Below are 21,203 nucleotides of genomic sequence, written 5' to 3'. Positions count from 1 at the left end.
CCCCTCCCCTGACCATGTGGCTGTCCCCTTGGCACCCATCTCCAGCAGGCGGAGAGGGTTAATTGGGGTTTGGATTGTCTGTGGAAAGTAACCTCTTCTCAAATATCTTGTGCTATGGTTTGGAACTTTGGAGTCAGGCATACCGTAAGTGGAATTCTGTCTTCAAGTAAGCCTCAGTTTCCTCATCTATACAATGGGTTTTGTCCCTGCAGAAAATATCTGTGAAGTGTTTAGCTTGTTGTTATCACTCAGTAAATAGCAGGTACTGTCATCATCTTTCTGATGAGGAGCTTCTGTATGTGGCCTGCCCTGGGCTACAACTCGAACGTGGAAGTCAGAAGCTTAGCAACACTTTTATTTCCACTGCGTTAAAGTCCTGGGAGCCCTCCCCTACCTATACTTTTGTCTCTCAGAGAAGAAGTAATAATTCATTCCATATGCAAATGGAAAAACTGAGACCTGAAAGGCTGGGTGGTTTGTCCCAGGCCCCGTAGTGAGTTAAAGGCATCAGAATCCTTACACATGTATGGGGCTTTACAAACCAAGTGTGTAAAGGGCGTTGACATTTAGAAAATAAGTGTGCCGAGCCTCCTAGGGATCTGGTGCATGTGTTTTGACTTCCAGTTTACGGATGGGAAAGATGAGGCTCAGAGAAATCAGATGAGCCCAGGATCATACATTGAGTTTGTGGCAGAGTTGACGCTCAAACTCGAGCCCTCTGCTTTTTCCACGGCACACACCACAGACCTCTCACCTGGGCCCTTCTGGACCCTCTCTGCAATTATTTTTTCCCCTCCATACAGGTAGATCTGTGAAGGTGAAGAGTCATGAGCCAGGAGGGACAGGGTTAAATTCTTCCTAAGCAACTGAGCTGGTTTTGAGCTGGGCGCCTTCAGTGACCCCGTTGTTGACCCCCTTCCCTTGGGTCAGGTCTGCAGGCAGTGGGGGAAGGGAAGCACTGCAGGGAGCTCTAATGGCCCAGTGGAGGCAGAAAGAGGGCCAGGAAGGGATGCTCATCTGTCTCCCTCTTTGGACAGAGGTGAACAAAGATGCCGGTGGCTGTCTCAGTCTCCATAGAAAATTCCCAAGGCTCCCTTGGGGTGGGCTGCCGTCAGCTCGGCCTGCACTCTTAATCACACCGTGGAGCACGGGCAGCTCCTGTAGACACAGCAAACCCTGTGATGTGTTGTGGGTTAAGTGGGAATTGGGATAATGTTTGCCAGTAAAGCACCAAATCAGAAAATGGAAGCATCAAATGAACCGTAGGGCTAGTGGGACTTTGGGGCTTGCCTGTCATTCCTTGAAAAGGAAAAGGATGGCTTGGGTGGCCCACAGAGGCCAGCATCTGTGACCTCAAATGGATAAGTCCCTGCAAACTGGGAAGGCTGCCCAGTCCTCTTCCTCTCCCCAGGTGGCCCCCGTCCTGCCACTCCCTTCTATGAGCACAGACCTGGTTTAGAGCTTCGGTCTGGACCACTGTGCTGTATCCTCTCCAGGCGGGGAGAGCAGCAGGAGTAAACCTTCTTCCACGGTCCTGAGCCGTACAGTAGGTCTCCCAGGGTTGTACAGCAAGGCAGGGGCACAGCTGTTCTGGAAACAGGCGTCAGCTCAGTGCTTGCCTTGAAACCGCCAACTCCAAGATGGACGTCCGACGGGAAAGAATTTCCAGGAAAGTCGAGGAACTGATTTTAGGGGAAGACTGAATCTCTCCCTCTATCCCTATCTTCTTGTTGTCCGGGTCCCTTTAACTCTCTGCTGAGAAATCCTAAATACACCTTGTCTCTGGGTTGTGCACGGAAGCCTTTAATTGTTTCTAGAGGCAGTGAGGGAAGGCCTTCTAGTTGGTCGGGCAGGTCTGGCACTGTCTGGGTCTCGCTGCTTCTAGACACTTCAATTAGGGATGTTAATTATGGCCTTGTGAACACAGGTTCTCCCAAGGCAGCCGTTCCCCAGCCCTGCTGCCCCCATGGTGTCCCCTCGCCAGTCGGTGAGGCTGTGTTTATGGTCTCGCCTCTGCCCATTCGCAGATTAAAGATGCCCTGAAAGCATAACTTATTAGCAGTTTTTTGTTCTCTCCATCTTTTAAAAAATTGGATTAAAGTAGACATAATGTAAAATTTACAGTTTTTAAATGTGTAGTTCAGAGGCATTAAGTCCATTCACATTGTTTTGCAACCATCACCACCATCTGTCCATGAAACTTTTTCATCTTCCCAAACTGAAACTCTGTTCCCATTCAACAATAGCTTCCCCTTCCTCTCTCACTCCAGCCCCTGTAACTCTATTCCACTTTCTGTCTCTATGAATTTAGCTATTCTAAGTACCTCACATAAGTAGACTCATATAGTATTTGACCTTTTGTGACTGGCTAATTTCAGTTAACATTATGTCTTCAATATTTGTCTACATCATAGATGTGTCAAGATTGCCTTCCAGCTTAGGGCCGATGGTATTCCATTGCATGTATATATCCTACTGTGTTGATTCATTCATCCACTGATGGACACTTCAGTTGTTTCCCATTTTGGCTGTTGTGAGTAATATTGCTATGAGTTCTGGGGGTACATCTCCAGAAGTGGAATTGCTGGATCATATGGTAATTCTGTATCTAATTTCTTGAGGAGCCGCCATCCTATTTTTCTTTTCTTTCCTTCTTTCCTTCTCTTTCTTTCTTTCTTTCTTTCTTTCTTTCTTTCTTTCTTTCTTTCTTTCTTTCTTTCTTTCTTTCCTTCCTTTCTTCCTTTCTTCTTCTTTCTTTTCTTTCTTTCTTTCTTTCTTTCTTTCTTTCTTTCTTTCTTTCTTTCTTTCTCTTTCTTTCTTTCTTTCTTTCTTTCTTTCTTTCTTTCTTTCTTTCTTTCTTTCTTTCTTTCTTTCTTTCTTTCTTTCTTTCTTTCTTTCCTTCTTTCTTTCCCTTCCTCCCTTCCTCCCTTCCTTCCTCTTTTCCTCTCTTCCTCTCTTTCTTTCTTTCTCTTTCTTTCTTTCCACAGGGTCTCACTCTGTCTCCCAGGTTGGAGTACAGTGGCATGATCACAGCTCACTGCAGCATCAACCTCCCAGGCTCAAGCGATCCTCCCACCTCAGTCTCCCAAGTAGCTGAGACCACAGGTGTATGCCACCATGCCCAGCTAATTTTTGTGTTTATTTATTTTTGAGACAGAGTCTTGCTCTGTCGCCCAGGTTAGAGTGCAGTGGTGGGATGTTGGCTCACTGCAGCCTCCACCTCCTGGGCTCAAGCAATTCTCATGCATCAGCCTCCCAAGTACCTGGGATTATAGGCAGATGCCACCACACCTGGCTAATTTTTGTATTTTTAGTAGAGACAGGATTTCACCATGTTGGCCAGGCTGGTCTCGAACTCCTGACCTTGTGATCCACCCGCCTCAGCCTCCCAAAGTGCTGGGATTATAGGCGTGAGCCACCACGTCCAGCTAATTTTTGTATTTTCTGTAGAGATAAGGTTTCATCATGTTGCCCAGGCTTCCATCTGTTTTTCATAGCAGCTATACCACTTTTCATTTTACATTCCCGTCAGAAATTCTCTACATCCTTGCCAATTCTCCTCCTCCTCTTTCTTTTCTTTTTCTTCTTCTTTCTCCTTGTTTTTTTGGATAATAGCCATCCTGTTGGGTGTGAAGTGAAAATCCATTGTGCTCTTTATCTTTTAAGGGGAAGTCAAGGCCAGAGAAACACAGATACGTGCTGCAGCATTGCAGAGGCCCTTGGGCCCAGGCTTTCTAGCTCCGTCCTGGCTTCCATTCTCTGTCCTAAACCCCTTTGTCTCCAGCCCATCAAGAGAGGGCAGGCAAGGTCCACTGACTGTTAGGGGCCCTGCCTTCCCTCCTGTCACAGCAGCAGAGTGGCTGTGACCTGGCAGAGGTGTTGGGAGGGTGGACGTCCCTAGGGGTCAGGAGGAGGTTTCAGTAATGTGAAATTGAAAGAGTTGAATCATTTCAACCATGGGGCATGGGGATAAAGGAAATCATGATGCAGCCATAGAGTGGAAGATGTGCAGCCATTAAATATGGCTTTACAAATAATATTTAATATCCAGTTTTTGGTAACGTGAAAACTGCTGATGTACTATTAAGTGGGAGAAAATAAATATAAAACTTGCTTATGAGGCTGGGCGCAGTGGCTCATGCCTGTAATCCCAGCACTTTGGGAGGCCGAGGCGGGTGGATCGCCTGAGCTTGGGAGTTTGAGACCAGCCCGACCAACATGGAGAAACCCCACCTCTACTAAAAATACAGAATTAGCTGGGCTTGGTGGCACATGCCTGTAATCCCAGCTACTCAGGAGGCTGAGGCAGGAGAATCACTTGAACCCAGAAGGTGGAGGTTGCAGTGAGCCAAGATTGCACCATTGCATTCCAGCCTGGGCAACAAAAGCGAAACTCCGTCTCAAAAAAACAACAACAACAAAAACAAAAACAAAAAAAATCTTGCTTATGAATGAAAAACAAAACCACCTTCAGAAAAAAAGGTTTGATAGAAATAGGCCAAATTGTTATCAGTGGCCACCTCCTGGATGTGAAATGGGTGATTTTTTAAATTGTTTTCTTATTTTTAAATTTAAATTTAAATTTATTTTTGGAGACAGGGTCCTGCTCTGTTGCCCATGCTGGAGTGCAGTGGCGTGATCATGGCTCACTGCAGCCTCAACCTCAAGTGATCCTCCCACCTCAGCCTCCTTAGTAGCTGGGACTACAGGTGTGTGCCACCACACCTGGGGAATTTTTTCATATTTTTTGTAGAGATGGGACTTCGCCATGTTGCCTAGGGTGATCTCAAACTCCTGAGCTCAAGCAGTCCACCCACCTCAACCTTCCAAAGTGCTGGGATTACAGATGTGAGTCATCATTGCCCAACCTGCTTTCTTTATGTTATTTTAAATTTCGCAGATTGGTTGGACGCGGTGGCTCACGCCTCTAATCCCAGCACTTTGGGAGGCGGAGGAGGTTGGATCACTTGAGCTCAGGAGATCAAGACCAGCCTGGCCAACATGGTGAAACCCTGTCTCTACTAAAAATACAAAAATTAGCTGGGGCCAAGCACAGTGGCTCATGCCTGTAATCCCAGCACTTTGGGAGCCTGAGGTGGGCAGATCACCTGAGGTCGGGAGTTCGAAACTAGCCTGACCAACATGGAGAAACCCCGTCTCTACTAAAAATACAAAATTAGCCGGGCGTGGAGGTACATGCCTATAATCCCAGCTATTCGGGAGGCTGAGGCAGGAGAATTGCTTGAACCCAGGAGGCAGAGAGGTTGTAGTGAGCTGAGATGGTGCCACTGCACTCCAGCCTGGGCGACAGAGCAAAAAAAATTTTTTTTTTTTGCAGATTTTCTATGGTAAGCACACACTCCTTTTATATTTAGGAAAAAACTGATAAAATAAGAGTGACTAAACTATTCATTAGGCATATGTGTTGCCAGGATCTACTAAACACTCAGCTCTGCTTGATGCTATTGAAAGTTCAGGAATGAATGCAAAGCTAACCGGGAGATGTGGGCATAGGTGGTGGGGAGGACTGGCCAGAAAACAGATGGGTGATGAATGTAAGGGGAGTCAGGGTCTGGGCAGCCCGGAACCCTCCAGAATGCTGCCCTTTGTTCACGAGAAACCTCATTCATGGGGAAGATACTGTGGGTAGGACTCTGGCTTTGAGTCACCTTGTGTCTGCAAGTGGCGCAGGCAGGCTCCATTGAGCTTCTCACCCATGTTCACCTGGTCCCTTGGCATAGCTGGCAGGAGTGAGCGAAGCTTGTAGCCTGTGAAACCAGGGGTTTTCCTGCCCCAGGTTGACTATTACTTCCCTTGCATCATCCGTACCAGGGCAAAGGGCCTGGTTCCCTCGACTTCCATCGTGGGAGCAGCACTGGCCCAGCAGAGGTGGGAGGGTGGGGACTCCAGGAGATAACCTTCCATGGCTCTTGGGACCTCTGACTAGTAGAAGAGAAGCCAGTATAATCCAACACTTAAAAGAAGAGACTCATTAGCCAGTGTCTGGGTTCAGTTTCTTGGTCACTACTCACTGGCTATGACCTTGGGCAATGGCTCCTTACACCTCTGTGTCCTCATAGTAGCTATCTCATAGGACTAATGAAGGAATTAAAAGGCTAAATCCTTATAGATTATGCTTAGCTTATAAGTCATTGATTCCTATGGTCTGGTTGAGAGGTGGATTCTAATGCTAGACTGCCTGGGCTCAAATCATGTTGGTGTCTCAGTTTCTTTTTCTTTTTCTGGCTTTTTTTTTTTTTTTTTTTTTTTTTTTTTTAAGACAGGGTCTCTGTAGCTCAGGCTGAAGTGCAGTGGCATGATCATGGCTCACTGCAGCCCCAGCCTCCTGTACTCAAGCCATCCTTCTGAGTAGCTTGGGGTACAGGCGTGCCTCACCACGCCTGGCAAATTTTTGTATTTTTTGTAGAGATGGGGTTTTATCATGTTGCCCAGACTGATCTCAAACTCTTGGGCTCAAGCAATTCCCCCACTTTGGCCTCCCAAAGTGCTGGGATTACAGGTGTGTGCCACTGCATCCAGCCAGCATCTCAAGTTTTTCATCTGTAAAGTAGAGATGATAATATGATCTACTTCAGATGATAATTATAAAGATTAAATGAATTAATATAAGTAAAAGTGATTCAAACAGTGCTTGGCACACAGTAAAAGCTCAATAAACATTAGTCATAGGCCGGGCATGGTGGCTTATGCCTAGAACCTCAGCATTTTGAGAGGCCAAGGCGGGAGGATAGCTTGAGGCCAGGAGTTCAAGACCAGTCTGGGCAACATAGCAAGACCGTGTTGCTACAAAAAATAAATTAGCTGGGCGTGATGGCATGCACCTGTAGTTCCAGCTACTTGGGAGGCTGAGGTGGGAGGATTACTTGAGCCTGGGAGGTTGAGAGGCTGTAGTGAGCTGTGATTGTGCCACTGTACTCCAGCCTGGGTGACAGAGTGAGACCCCATCTCTAAAAAATAAAGTTAGCCATAATTGGGGTCTTTCGCCACATACCAGTGTGACTCAGCCAGTTGTTTGTGGCTCGCAACTGCCAATTCATCTGATTGTCCCAAGAGCCTCAGTGGATTGGTCAGTGCCCATGATTCCCTTGCTAAATAATCTTGAATGTCACCATTATTCATTTTACTATTATTAGTATTGTGAGTTCCATGTGTCAGGATCCCTTACTAGGTCGTATTTCATCTCACCCCTTGGCCAAGTCTTGGTTGAGGTGGTCCTGCCTCAGTTTCCAAAGGGTGCTGGTGATGGAAAGCGGGGTTCTGGGCAGATTGGGGTGAAAGCTGGCTGCTTTGGGGATTGTTTGATGAGCATTGTAGATGAAAACAGAGACTAAGCTACTTCTCTCCCTTTGCTTCCCTGCCCTTTTTGAAAAGGCACCAAAGCCAGGAAAAACAAACAGCCACCCACAAATAAAGAGGACCATGAAAATAACAAAATGAAAGAAGAAATCTTGCTTTAGTGGCAGGCTTGTCTGACAATAGGGTAGATAATGGGAGAGGAAGTGCAGGCTTTGGGGAGAAAAAGAATGGAACACTTTGTTCACTGGAAGAATGAATGCTGCCTGAGCAAGAGCTGCTAAATTGGGGTGTCCGATGAGCGAGCTTGTGTTAGGGGAGCTAGTGGTGATTAGGCTTACATGAGGCACGAGTGTTGTCCCACCTAGAACCCCTGGGGTGGGCGACACCATAGGCTTAAGCGGGCTGCGGCTGCGCCAGCGGGAAGCTGGTGTGCCAGTCTGGCTTGGGGCCTTGGCCACCGTGATCGCAGGGCTGCTGCTCACCTCCTCAAGGGCTGCCCAAGCTGGGAGCTAGATGCTTGAATCTCTTAGGGAGCCCCCAGACCTTCTGTCAAGGTATATATTGTTTTCTAGAGCGTTAGGGAGACAATCCCAGGGAGGAAAGGATGAGGCCGAAGTATGTTTGCTGACTATTTGCATTCAAGGCTGTGCACCTGTCAACACTGCCTGGTGGCTTTCCTGGTGAATGAAATGTACTGACTCCTCTTCCTTTCTTGTACCACTTACCCATCTGGATCGTGGACCCATTTCTCCTGCCTCTGCAGTGAGTTGGGTGCCTGAGGTGGGAAGAGGGAGAGAAACCTTTCCTGAGCCCTTGGGATGCCAGGATGCTGTGTGGAAGTGCTCATTTTGGGAGTGGGCTATGGGCTCACAGATGCGTAGAGGCTGATATTTGAAATGCATTTAAGAAGGGCCTTAGATGTCTGGGCGCGGTGGCTCACTCCTGTAATCCTAGCATTTTGGGAGGCTGAGGCAGGAAGCCCAGGTGTTCAAGACCAGCCTGGGCAACATAGTGAGATTCCATCTTTATAAAAAAAAAAAAAAAAGGTGGCAGGAGGCCTTGGAAACATACTGGTTTGGGGCCGAATGGTCTGGCTGGAAGCACAGTCCTTCATTTAGCTACCACAATACTAAGTGCCAGTCTGCTTTGTGCCAGACATTGTGCTAAGTATTTTCTATATAATAACTTATCAGTTCTCCAGCAAGCATGAGAGGAGGTATTATTAGCCCCCATTTCAGACAATGAATCTGAGGTGTGAAGAGGTTAAGTCTCAAGTATTCACTGGGCTACCTAGAACCCAGTGGCTTCCCACTTTTCCACCCTTCACCTCCTAATCTAGATGACAATGATAAAATGTCCATTACAGTTGTTCAGCACGGCTGTGTGCCAGGCACTGGGCTTTGCCTGTGTTGTCTTGTTTACTCTTTGAAACCTCACTAGTGAGTATATATTACTATTTGTCCCAGTTATAAATAAAGGCAGGAGCGTCATTTGAGCCCAGGAGTTCAAGACTAGCCTGGGCAACATGGTGAGGCTGAGAGAGTTAAACTAGTTGGCTAGTTAAGAGGGATACTGGGTTTGAACCAATTCTGCGTGTCTTCCAGAGCCTCATTTCACCACGTACTGTGAGGGCTTAGTCTACATGGCTTAGACTTGTCACCAAGCAGAAGCCAATGCTGCCCAGCCTACCCCAGTACTGGGAGAAGGAGTGTTTGGCAAAGGTGAGATTTCATCAGCCTGGCAGGTAAAGATGGCTGTTTGCAGACTGGTTGCACTTGTCCTTTCCCCTGTCTGTGGTCATCCCTGTAGTCCCCACCTTCCTCTCCCTCCGGGGTTGGCAGAAGGCTGCAAGGGTTAATGGAATAGCACTTCACCCTCGTGGGCTCCAGAGGAAATGAGGGAGCTCATGAGTTCTGCAGAGCTTTTGTGTCATCAGTCGAGGAAGGGAAGGCACCGTGGCTTGGCCAGATAAGCGGTGGCGCTGCGAATGTGGGGCTTCCTTGGCAGATTTGTAGCCTTTCTGCCTGTTTGCACTGTGGGGCACCTGCTGGGGCTTCCAGGGTGGTTGGGGACATCAACAGGGCATTCAGAAAACTGATAACCTAGGCTAGGGAGGGAGACCTACATGGAGCAGATGGAGGAGGAAGAGGGTGGCGGGCCCCGGTGTTCTGCAGGTGCACGTCTTCTGCTTGTTTGACCATGTGGGGGAAGGGGGTGGCGGTGGGTCAGAGAGCAAACATTTTTTTGATTTTCACAAACACCGTCATATTCAGTCTTCTCTACCTCTATGGGGTAGGTATTATTTGTTCCATTTTAGAGATAGAGAAACTGAAACTTCCTCATGGTCACACATCTAGTGGTACGTAACAGAGCTAGTCTTCAGACACAGGTCCATGTGACAAAGTCCTTTTTCCATTAGCCACACCAGGATTCCTCCTAGCAATGCTGGGTCATCACACCCACCCACCTGCCTCCAGAAGAGGTGGGCTGGCTGGGGAGGAAAATAGGCTGCCAGTCCTTCTCCCCCTTGCCCTTGGGGGTAGGGAGGGAGAGGGACTCCTTCCTCCTTTAGGGCTCTTTCTCCTTACCTCCTTCCCTGAACATATATTCTGTACCAGATTCTCTAATTATACCTTATCTTTTACTCACAAAATAGTTCTTGGAATTTCTCTTTTACACATGAAGAATGGAAGTTTTGAGAGGTGAAGTCTTTTCCCTAAGTTCCCAGAGCTGCCTGGGTTTCTTTTGACTACGTTTTCCTTGGCCATGACTCAAGTCAAAAACAACTGCAATCCTATAAGAGGTGAAGACAGTGGCCATTCTATCTTTGCTGGACCAGAGCCTGTTATTTCGCGCTGAGGAGAGTGGCCAGGGCATCAGCGGATAAATGAAAGGATGTGGATTTAGACATCAGTGAGGCCTGAGTTCAAATGCTACTTCTACTGGGCCCTGAGTAGGGCGTTCCAGCCCCCTGAGCCTTAGTCTTTGTAGTGTTCTTGTGAGGATTAAGCAGGGATGTGAATGAAGAGCCTTTCACTTAGTGTTTGCAGCCAAGTAAGTGCTGTACCACTGCATGCTTGCTTTTGGCCTCCCATTCCTTTGGTCAATATTCAGGGCTATCCCCCAAGGGGCCTTTGACATGGTCAGTCAGCCTCAGCTGCACAATTTCTGCATCTCTTGGCCCTAGGATGAGCACTGTCCCTGCAGGAAGCCAGAGGTGCTCACCTGTCCAGGACACAGGCTTGACCTTGCCATTGGGAGACAAGGATAAGGCCTGCCCCTACCTTCTAGCACTGTTGGGGTGCAGGAGAACCTGGAGACAGGCTCAGGTCCTAGAGGCAGGAAGGCCTCCAGAGAGGGGCCTCCTGGAGACACTGTTGACCTCTTTTCAGTTTGGGCCTTCTGGAGGCCCACATCACACTGGGAGCCCCAGCGGCGCTTTCAAGCAGCCCCATCTGTCTCTTTCTCGACCCACTCACTGGGTTGGGAGAAGACTCAGATGCCTCCAAGGCCCGAGGACCAGGTGGGAACATCACAGCTACAGTCTCTCCCTGGCCACTGCTTTCCTTTGTGCCCTTGGGCCAGGGTCAGCTGAGTCCCGGCAGCCACAGAAGCTCAGGCTGGACTGTGATTCTGTCCCTGAGGCGCTGCGGGGAAGCACCTCTTCTCCCATGCTTGGGAGTTTACCCAGCCTCTGTCTGGTGTTGGCAGCTCTACCAGGTGAATGCCACCCTGGCCACCCTGGCCAACCGGGAAACAGCTGAGGGAGTGTTGGCTGTGGCCCCCCTGAGCTGGGCTAGACCAGACCGGCCGTGCCCTGGATCTGATCCCCCCCAGGGCCCACAGAGGCTGGAAAGGGAGAGAGGGACTCTTAGGAAAGCTTTGTCCCAAGCCTGCAACCAGTCCAGCTCCCAGCTCTGAGTAAACATTAGAGATAGGATCGGGTGTAGCCAGGAAGGGTGGCAGGGTGTGGTCTGTGAGAAGAATGGCAGGATGTGGCACCGGGGCACTGTTCTGGGCACCCACGCCTTGGGCTATTGTTTAGGGCAGCCTGAGGTTCTCAGCTCTCTGGAGGCTTTCAGAGGAAGTGGCATTCCCCTGGGATTCAAGCCCTGCCCCACCCCTGCTGCATGGATCTCTTTCCCTGGTGATGCCCCTTGGCACCACCCACTCAGGACAAGCTTGGGAGTGGGAGCCAGCAGTGGAGGGGGCTTAGTGTGTGCCCAGCGGGGAAGTGTAGCCATTGGCCCTCTCAGAGGGTCTGCCTGTCTGTTCAGGCTTCCTGTACCCCAGCGTCTGAGTCACCCGTCATGCTATAATGACTGGAATTTATCTCTATCTTTATCTTCATCTAGATATTTTTTGTGGGAGGGAAGACTGTCGTTGTGGAGGGAGGAAGGGCTGACAGTAAAAACTCCTTTGATTCCAATCCAACAGGGTCGGTGGTTGACTGGTTAGAAGAGGAAGTGGCTGGTGATTTGTTTTGGGCAGAAAGGGGCTAGGTGTGTGTGCACCTGTGGGTTGGTGGGGGTCAGAGGGGCCGTGACGGGGCTGGTTGTGGGGAGGAGAAAGGAAGAGGATCGGTACCTGCAGCAGGCTTTGTCATATAAGGGCCATGCTTTGAGCCACTGTCGCTCCTTGGAGGTGGGTGCCTCTCTATACTTTGTCCCAGGTGCTGGATTTGGGGGCCCCAGGGCCTGGCAGGCACCAGCTGAGACTCAAGGCTCTGCGTGTCAAGGGTGAAGATGGCAGGAGCCTTCTCCTTAGAGGTCTTCACTTCTTAAGGATGCTCGCTTGGGTGAGATAAGACCAAGGAGGAAGAAGAACGGAAGAGGGATTGTGAGGTGGGTTCCTGAGAAGGAAGGGAGGGCAGAGCGGAGATACTGCTCAGCGCCCCAGCTGGCTGACGGCCTCTGACTCTATACAGTCTTTTTTTGTTTGTTTGTTTGTTTTTGAGACAGAGTCTCACTCAGTCACCCAGGCTGGAGTGCAGCAGTGCGATCTCGGCTCACTGCAACCTCCGCCTCCTGGGTTTGAGCAATTCTCCTGCCTCAGCCTCCTGAGTAGCTGGGATTACAGGCGTGCACCACTATGCCTGGCTAATTTTTGTATTTTTGGTGGAGATGGGGTTTTACCGTGTTGGCCAGGCTGGTCTTGAACTCCCGAACTCAGGTGATCCACCCGCCTCGGCCTCCCAAAGTGCTGGAATTACAGGTATGAGCCACCACACCCGGCCTTTCTATATAGTCTTGAAGCAGTGCTGCCCAAAAAGCTGTGTGAACTCGACATCTCCTGACCTCAGTTTCTCTGTTTGTAAAATGTGTTAAGGTTGGGCAAGAGAGGAAACTGGGCACACAGGAGCACTTCCATCCGAGTGAGGGGCTGATGGGATACCCTGTGGACTTGTGGCCTCTGACCACAAGGCATCAGACTAGGGTGGAAACCGAGGGAGCCCAGTAATGCCTGTATCCTGTGGACCCAGGGTTCTCTGGCTTCTGGGCATTTTGGGACAGCGGAGTTTGAGGTTACTGACCTTAAAACCTCCTGCGGAGCCACATGGAAAATCACTGAAGCAAGGAGCATGCTGTGTAACAAAGGAGTAAAGGAACTTGAGGGATTATTTTAGTTTCTGGAAAGTCTAAAGGGAGACTTAAGGGCGGACTCCAACGGGGTCTTTAAATCTAAAAAGTATGGAAACTGTTTCTTATCTGACCCAAGGTAAAAAGAAAAGGAAGTGGACTCGCTTTGCTGCTTGGGGTATTTAGGTAACTCACAGGAAGAACTTAGACCCAAGGAAGAGACAGCAGAGGATAATTGGGTGTGGGAGAAAAGCCTGAGAGAGCAGGAGCTGTCTAATAGTCCTAGCAGTATCCATCACCTGTTAAGCATCCAGACCTGCCTTGTGCTGTGCTGCTGAACTCTTTGTCACTCTCTTGTCATTCTAAGAATATTGAGCACCTACTGTGTTTCAGGCACTGTGCTAGGCTCTGGAGCTACAATGATGAGCAGAAACAGGTACATTTTTGGCTACTGGGTGAATCCAAAATAAATTTTTTTTTTTTTGAGACGGAGTTTTCGCTGTTGTTGCCCAGGCTGGAGTGCAGTGGCGCGATCTCAACTGACTGCAACTTCTCCTTCACAGGTTCAAGCGATTCTCCTGCCTCAGCCTCCCAAGTACCTGGGATTACACACCTGGCTAATTTTGTGTTTTTACTAGAGTCAGGGTTTCACCATGTTGGTCAAGCTGGTCTCAAACTCCTGACCTCAGATGATCTGCCTGCCTCAGCTTCCCAAAGTGTTGGGATTACAGCCGTGAGCCACCGCGCCCGGCAACTCCAAAATAAATTAAGTGTGTAAAGGTATCATTACCAACTGTGACAAATACTTTTACTGTCAAGTTCAAAGTGCCATGAGAATGTAAAATAGGCACTCTGATAGAGTCTGGTGTTGTCAACAGAAGATTCATCTCTCCACGTTGAGTTTCTTATTCCCATTTTACTGAGGAGGAAATGGGCACAGAGAAGTTAAGTTACTTGCGCAAGGTTGCACAGCAATGATTCGTCAGAGTTGGGATGCAAAGGTACCCAAGTCTATCTGACTCGAGTCTTTTCTCTCAACCACTTGACTCTCAGAGCATCTTGGACTGCACACAACTTATGGATAGATATTCACCCTGTATTATTTAATCTTCATGGACACCAGTGAGATATGGGTTATTGTGCTCATTGTAAGGATGAGGAGACAGGCTAAGGGAGGTTAATTAACTTGACTAGGTTCACACATGTTAGCCTGTGGCAGGGCAGGAATTTAAACCCAGGTTGTTGGATTCAAACCCTGTAGGTCTTCCAAGTTGTCCCCTGACTCCCTCCAGGACCCTTGTTTTACAGACACAGCTTGCAGGGGTGAAACAGACTGTGCAGAGACCCCCAGCTGGAGAGTGACAGAGCAGTGACCACATAACGACCCCTCTCTTTCCATCTCGCTCCCTTTCCTCCCTTATCTAGTTGATCATGGGACCGTCACTCCCCTCTCTGGGATGGTTAGGGTCTGGAGCCTGGCACTGATGCTCTTCACAGAGACACCTGCGTCTCTCTGGGCCATGGCAGGCTGGGGCTTGGTTCCCTTAAGACCAGACAGGGCAGGGAAAGGAGCTGCTCTTCTCAAGCAGACCTATGCTTGGGGAGGGGGAGAGGGAGGTAAAAGAGGTACCCAGGGACCCTCTCCCCCAAAGGTGAGACCCAGAGATGCTCTCCAGTGGGGGCGGGGTGGCACTGCGCCTGGGCTGTTGCCTTTTCACAGACAAGTGGGCCCAGAGGATACCAACTAAGGGCCAGTACCCAGCACCTGCCGTTGAGCCAGACACCTGTGAGGATGGAAGGGCCTTTTTCTGGGCAGGGTTATCTGGTGGGCACCAAGCCCTAGTGAACAGACTGACACCTCTAAGCTGGCTTGGCTGGTCACCAGGAGCCATTGTCTTTGTGCTGGAGGCCAGGGTAGGCCACTGAGAGGGCCAGGAGACAGTGTCCCTAATATAAGGGTGATCCATGGTGCCTGGCTGGAGGGATCGTTTGGGCTAAGTGTGTGTAAAAGCTCAAAGGGAGGAGGTGTCCTAATGCAGCGCTGTCCAACAGAAATATAATGGGAACTGCATGTGTAATATTTGCTAGTAACTACATGAAAAAGTATAAAAAGAAATAGGTGAAATGAATTTTAGTGATGTATTTTCTCTTTTTTTTTTTTTTTTTTTTTTGAGACGGAGCCTCGCTCTGTCACCCAGGCTGGGGTGCAGTGGCCGGATCTCAGCTCATTGCAAGCTCCGCCTCCCGGGTTCATGCCATTCTCCTGCCTCAGCCTCCCCAGTAGCTGGGACCACAGGCACCCGCCACCTTGCCTGGCTAGTTTTTTGTATTTTTTAGTAGAGACGGGGGTTTCACTGTGTTAGCCAGGATGGTCTCGATCTCCTGACCTCGTGATCCGCCCATCTCGGCCTCCCAAAGTGCTGGGATTACAGGCTTGAGCCACCGCGCCCGGCCGTGATGTATTTTCTCTAACCCAACTTACCCAGAAAGAATTTCAACTTGTAATCAGTAACCATTATTAATGAGCTATGTTACATTCTATTCTGTGTACTAAGCCTTCGAAACCTGTGGTGGGTTTGATGCTCACAGCACATTTCCGTTGGGACTGGCTGCATTATAAGTGCTTAGTAGCCACGTGTGGCAAGTGGCTGCAATCTTGGGCCGCGCAGTCCTAGGGTTAATTAGGACAGATGATGGCCTCCTTTGCCTCCACCATCAGCTCCAGGGATGGATGGTTGTTCACCATCCCCAACTGGGGAGACCTTGGACTTTTGTGTTCTGCTCATCTGATCATGCTCCCGGAGGCTGCGGCTGCTGCTGGGATTTCTGGGCTGCAGCAGGAAGGCTTTGAGGTAGGAGCTGGAAGCCCCTGAAGTTGGGACAGAATGAAGGAGAGACCCTTAGGATCCAAGTCTGGAGTGAGGAGGGACCCGGTGGCCGGCCTGTGCCCGCGGTGGGTGTGAGTGAGGTGGTGCAGAGCTGACGGATCAGAGGCCCACAGGCCCGCATTGTGCGCCTGTCACACTTCCTTTGGCTTTATTGCTTTTGTCCAACACCCTATTGTCTGGCTTCCTTTTGTCCCCCATTCAGTGCTGCTGCCTTTTATTTTCCAGCCAGCCTGGTTGTTTTCATTTCTTTTGTCTGAAGTTCCTGAGAGGAAGGTTTTATTTTCAGTGGTTTGATTAATTCACAGCTTGAGCCCAGGGTTTGTTTGTTATGTAATTGCTGCCTTCGGCTTCAGGATAAAACCCCCTCCCCGACTGCGCCCACTCCCACTTCTCACCCCCCTGCTCTCGGCCTGGCTCTGAGCCCCTCCCAGTGCCCGGATGGGCTGAGCCGCCTGCTTCCTGGACGCTCTCCAGGCCCCTGGGCTGCAGGAGGGGACCACAGAGTGAGCTGGGCTGGGGTCTCTTCTCTTCTCTGCATCTAGGTGGGATGGGGCCTTTCTTCTTATGGTCAGGGAGGCCCCTCTCTGCAGTGCCCTGTCCTCGGACCCAGCCCCTGGGGAACCCTACACTTTGAAAGTGGGTGAGCAGGAGAGTCTGATCTGATCAGCAAGGTGAAATCAAATCAAATACACATGCACTCATGCGCTGCCTTCCCACCAACGTCTCCGTCAACGACTGAACACATGTAGGACGGTGGTCCTGCAAGATTCTACTACTGTATTTTTGCTGTAGCTTTTCTATATTTGGATGTTTGGATACACAAATATTTAACCATTGCATTACAATTGCCTACAGTATTCAGTACGGTAACATGCTGTACAGGTTTGTAGCCTGGGAGCAATAGGCTATACCATCCAGCCGAGGTGTGGAGTAGGCTGTACCATCTAGGTTTGTGTAAACATACTCTGTGAGGTTTGAATAACAAAGAAATTGCCTGGTGATGCATTTCTCAGAACATGTTTATGCTATTAAGTGATGTAAGACTGTCTAGTCATCCCACTGTATCTGAGACGGTTGGTTCCAGGACCCCCAAAGGTACCAAAATGTGCTGATGTTCAAGTCCCTGATATAGAATGGCATAGTATTTGCATATAACTTATGCACATCCTTCCGCATACCTTATTTTTACTTATTATTATTATTATCATTATTATTATTTTTGAGACAAGAGTTTCACTCTTGTTGCCCAGGCTGGAGTGCAATGGTGCCATCTCTGCTCACCACAACCTCCGCCTCCCAGGTTCAAGCAATACTCCTGCCTCAGCCTCCTGAGTAGCTGGGATTACAGGCATGCACCACCATGCCAGGCTAATTTTGTATTTTTAGTAGAGACGGGGTTTCTCCATGTTGGTCAGGCTGGTCTTGAGCTTCTAACTTCAGGTGCTCCACCCACCTCGGCCTCCCAAAGTGCTGGAATTACAGGCATGAACCAACACGTCCGACCAGTTATTATTTTTGAGATAGGGTCTTGCTCTGTCACCCCGAGTGGAGTGCGGTGGCTTAATCTTGGCAGCTTCAAACTGCTGGCCTCAAGCAAATCCTCCAGCCTCACCCTCCTGAGTAGCTAGGACTACAGGCGCATGCCACCCCCAGCTAAATTTCGTATTCTTTTGTAGAGGCAGGGTCTTGCTATGTTGCTCAGGCTCATGGGCAGCATAGCAAGACCCTGTCTCTACAAAAAAAATACAATATTCCTGGCCTCAAGCAATCCTCCCACCTCAGCATCTCAAAGTGTTGAGATTACAGGCATGAGCCCCTGTGCCTCTAGATTATTTATAATACCTAATATAATATAAATCATATGTAAATAGTTTTTGCACTGTATTGTCTAGGGAATAATGACAAGTCTACATGTCCAGTACAGATGAAATTTCTTTTTAAAATATTTTCGATCTGAGGTTGGTTGAGTCCATGGCTGTGGAACCTATGATACAGAGGACTGATTGTATATATTTTATTCAATTATAATATTTACTTATTTAAAATACTCTACATGTACTCTATTATATACATGTTTCATAATACATAACAAACATTTTACAGAGTTGATGCAATCTATCCAAATGCATCCATACATAGTTGATGTAATATTTAAATACCATACTGCGCCTGGGATGTTTAAGGAATTTTTTACTGTAGGGATATTTTTACTATATCTGATTTTAGCCTTACATACCTCCCCTAAACATCTAATCTCCATTCAAAAAAAAAAAAATTAAAAAAATTATTTAACAGTGCTTTTCTAACTCGTGCATATCAAAATCACCTGGAGGGCCTAACTCCCAGAGATTCTGATTTGTGGGCGGGACCCATGACTTTGCCTCTCAAGCCCCCAAGGCATACTGAAGCTGCTGGTCCTTATACTGCATTCCAACTAGTAGTGGTTTAACAAACACCAGATCATGTGATGGTATTTGGAAATGTAATACACAAGAAAACAACAAAACACCAGATCAGTGCTTACTGGTGCCACGAACTGTTCTAAGTACCATGTAAATATCAACTCCTAGTTCTCACGGCCGCCCTGTAGAGTAGGGATTCTTACTATGCTCATTTTACAGGTGAGGAAACTTGAAGTACAGAGCAGCTAAGCAACTTGCCTTAGGTCACTGGGCTAGTCAGTAGCTGAGGCAGGACCCATGCGTAGCTGGAACCTGCTGTGTGTTCCCACTAGAATCCACAGCACATCTCTGGATGCGTGCCCCAGTGACTTTGGAGGATAGGCGTCTGCTGCTCTGCCCAAGCCTGGCATGACCCCTGGAAACCACTCCCTGAGGTGCTACGATTGCTCAGCTCCTCAGATGTCCCAGGCAGTGATGTGACAGGAAAGGAACAGCAGGTGCAGAGTCTCAAGAGGGTCTGCCAGGTATACCAGGTGCTTAAACTAGGAACTGCAAACTCAAATGCCTATAGTGGCCATACTCTAAATGAGAGATTCTAGCTAGAATCTCTCATTCTAATATTGGAAAATATTTTTTGTGAAGCCAGTCATCTCAGTCTGTTATTCCCCTCTGTCCACCCCCCCCTTTTTTTTATTTAAAGAGATGGGAGTCTCACTAGGTTGTCCAGACTGTCTTCAAACACCTGACCTCAAGTGATGCCCCTTCCTCAGCCTCTTGAGTAACTGGGATTACAGGCATGAACCACCATACCTGGCTATTTCCCCCCTTTTGATAGATGCATGAAGTAAGAAATCATTTACTTTTACCTTGTCTCCACTGTAAGAAGAAGACTATATGTCTTATATATAGAAGACTATATGTCTTATATAGTTAATACTTGGTTTCCTTTTTGGGGAGTAGTAGGAGTGTAGAGGCTAAGGCAGACTGGCCTGTCCATAAGAAATACCCATTACTCAATTCCAGCCAGTATTTGCCACAACGACAATTGAGCTAGAAGTTCAAATTTAGATTTTTATGTGCTATCTCTTGACTTTTAAGTTTTGGTAACTAATTATAAAAATGCATTTGTAGGCTCGGTGTGGTGGCTTACGCCTATAATTCCAGCACTTTGGGAGGCCGAGGTGGGCAGATCACCTGAGGTCAGAAGTTGGAGACCAGCTTGGCCAACATGGCAAAACCCTATATCTACTAAAAACACAAATATTAGTTGGGGGTAGTGGTACGTGGTAATTCCAGCTACTCGGGAGGCTGAGGCAGGAGAATCACTTGAACCCAGGAGGCAGAGGTTGCAGTAAGCTGAGATCGTGCCCCTGCACTCCAGACTGGGTGACAGAGTGAGACTCCGTCTCGGGAGTCGGGGCGGGGAAGCATTTGTATACATACAAACATACACAGACAGATGCGCACTGTCTCTCTCTCTCTCTCTCTCTCTCTCTCTCTCTCTCTTCCCAACTCTGTTGGGCTCAGAGACAGCCAGTCGGTATCTGGCCTCGTTAGTTGGGCTGGTCAGTCCACTAGTCCTGTAGTCCCAGCATTACACAGGCAGCGCGTGCGGAAGCGTGGGCCCACTTTTCTCTAGAACTTTTTGTTTAAAAAGCAAAAAACAAAAAAGCATGAGGGATACAAGAGCCTTTGCTGATTTTTTTCTGTGGGTTCATAAGTAGGCTTGCCCTTTCTGTGAGTGTGCCCGTGTGACGGGCACCAGGAGGCTCTTGGGTGGGATCAGGGGAGCAAACAGTAGGATCACTGCCTCTGGGCGGAAGTTTATGACCGGGGACTCACCTCAGCTCACTCTGTCCCTCCCCCAGGATGTCCATGAGGAGCCCCATCTCTGCCCAGCTGGCCCTGGATGGCGTTGGCACCATGGTGAACTGCACCATCAAGTCAGAGGAGAAGAAAGAGCCTTGCCATGAGGCCCCCCAGGGCTCAGCCACTGCCGCTGAACCTCAGCCTGGAGACCCAGCCCGGGCCTCTCAGGATAGTGCTGACCCCCAAGCTCCAGCCCAGGTTTTCAGGGGCTCCTGGGTCAGTGTTCCCGCCCTGCCTCCATCCTCACACCCATGCGCTGTACCTGGGCTCTCTGCTAGACTGGGCAGGCCCACTCCCCTAGATGGCAGCAGATACAGGCAGAAATGGTGATCATAGGGGTAAGATGCTGTGTAGGGAAGCAGGGAGGCACTGCCAAGTTCAGTCTGAGGCTGGAAGCAGGGTCACCTATCAGAGCAGGACCTGGATTCACACCTGCACTCACTCACTCACTTGATAGTGACTGTTCACCTATGTGTGACCCAGTCCTTGTTTCTGAGGACTAGATGGGGAGATAGAACACACATGCTAAAGTTTGGCTTAAAAGTCATCTACCAGCTTTTTCAGGTGATTTGGGAAAATCAACCTAATTACCCAAGCAAGAATTAGGTCACTGTTAAAGATGATACGGTTCTTCACCCTTAAAACAAGAGAATTGAGCTACATGATTAATAAGGATTCTTGCAGCTCCTACAAATTCTGATTTCATATAGGAGATGTAAAAAGGTAACATATAATTAAAATCCAAATAAGTGAAAATGAGGCGAGTTATGGGCTCTAAGAAAGAATCCAGCCTGGAGGAGGGGGTTGGAGGGTGGGGGCACTGGTGATCGAGGAAGACTTCCTGGAGAAGTAGAGCCTCAAGCTAGGCCTTAAAGAATGGGGAGGACTTTGATGAGAGGAGTGAGGCAGGCAGTGCGGAGTTTGAGTAACTTTTGCCAGCCCCTGCCTGCTCCCCATTGCAGCCCTGCTGGTGTAGTGGGTGTGTTCAAGGGAGTAATAATTAGTAGGTGACTTTTGGCCCCTGATTGCAATGGCAAACCTCATTCACATGCATCAGCTCCCTTGATCCCAGCAACAATCCTGTGACAGAGGAGGTATTAATATTTCCATTTTCAAAAGAGGGAAGTCAGGTTCAGAGCAGTTCAGGG

The 21,203-nt window shown here is 48.7% G+C and overlaps 1 protein-coding gene across 5 annotated transcripts in view; it reads left to right on the top strand.

Moving 5' to 3' along the window:
- Nucleotides 1–21,203, top strand: part of SOX13 (SRY-box transcription factor 13) — a 58,644-nt gene that overhangs the window by 20,509 nt on the left and 16,932 nt on the right. For 4 of the 5 annotated variants that reach the window (XM_007988848.3, XM_007988846.3, XM_007988847.3 and 1 more), the window contains exon 2: nucleotides 20,055–20,271. In XM_007988848.3, the coding sequence (XP_007987039.1) occupies nucleotides 20,056–20,271 (216 nt within the window). In that variant the 5' untranslated portion in view covers nucleotide 20,055. The remainder of the gene's footprint in view (nucleotides 1–20,054; nucleotides 20,272–21,203) is intronic. The other variant, XM_007988849.3, reaches the window with a different exon arrangement.

The sequence above is a fragment of the Chlorocebus sabaeus genome, chromosome 25 (genome assembly GCF_047675955.1).
Source record: "Chlorocebus sabaeus isolate Y175 chromosome 25, mChlSab1.0.hap1, whole genome shotgun sequence".
Lineage (NCBI taxonomy): Eukaryota > Metazoa > Chordata > Mammalia > Primates > Cercopithecidae > Chlorocebus > Chlorocebus sabaeus.
This window is presented reverse-complemented; position numbering and strand designations above follow the sequence as displayed.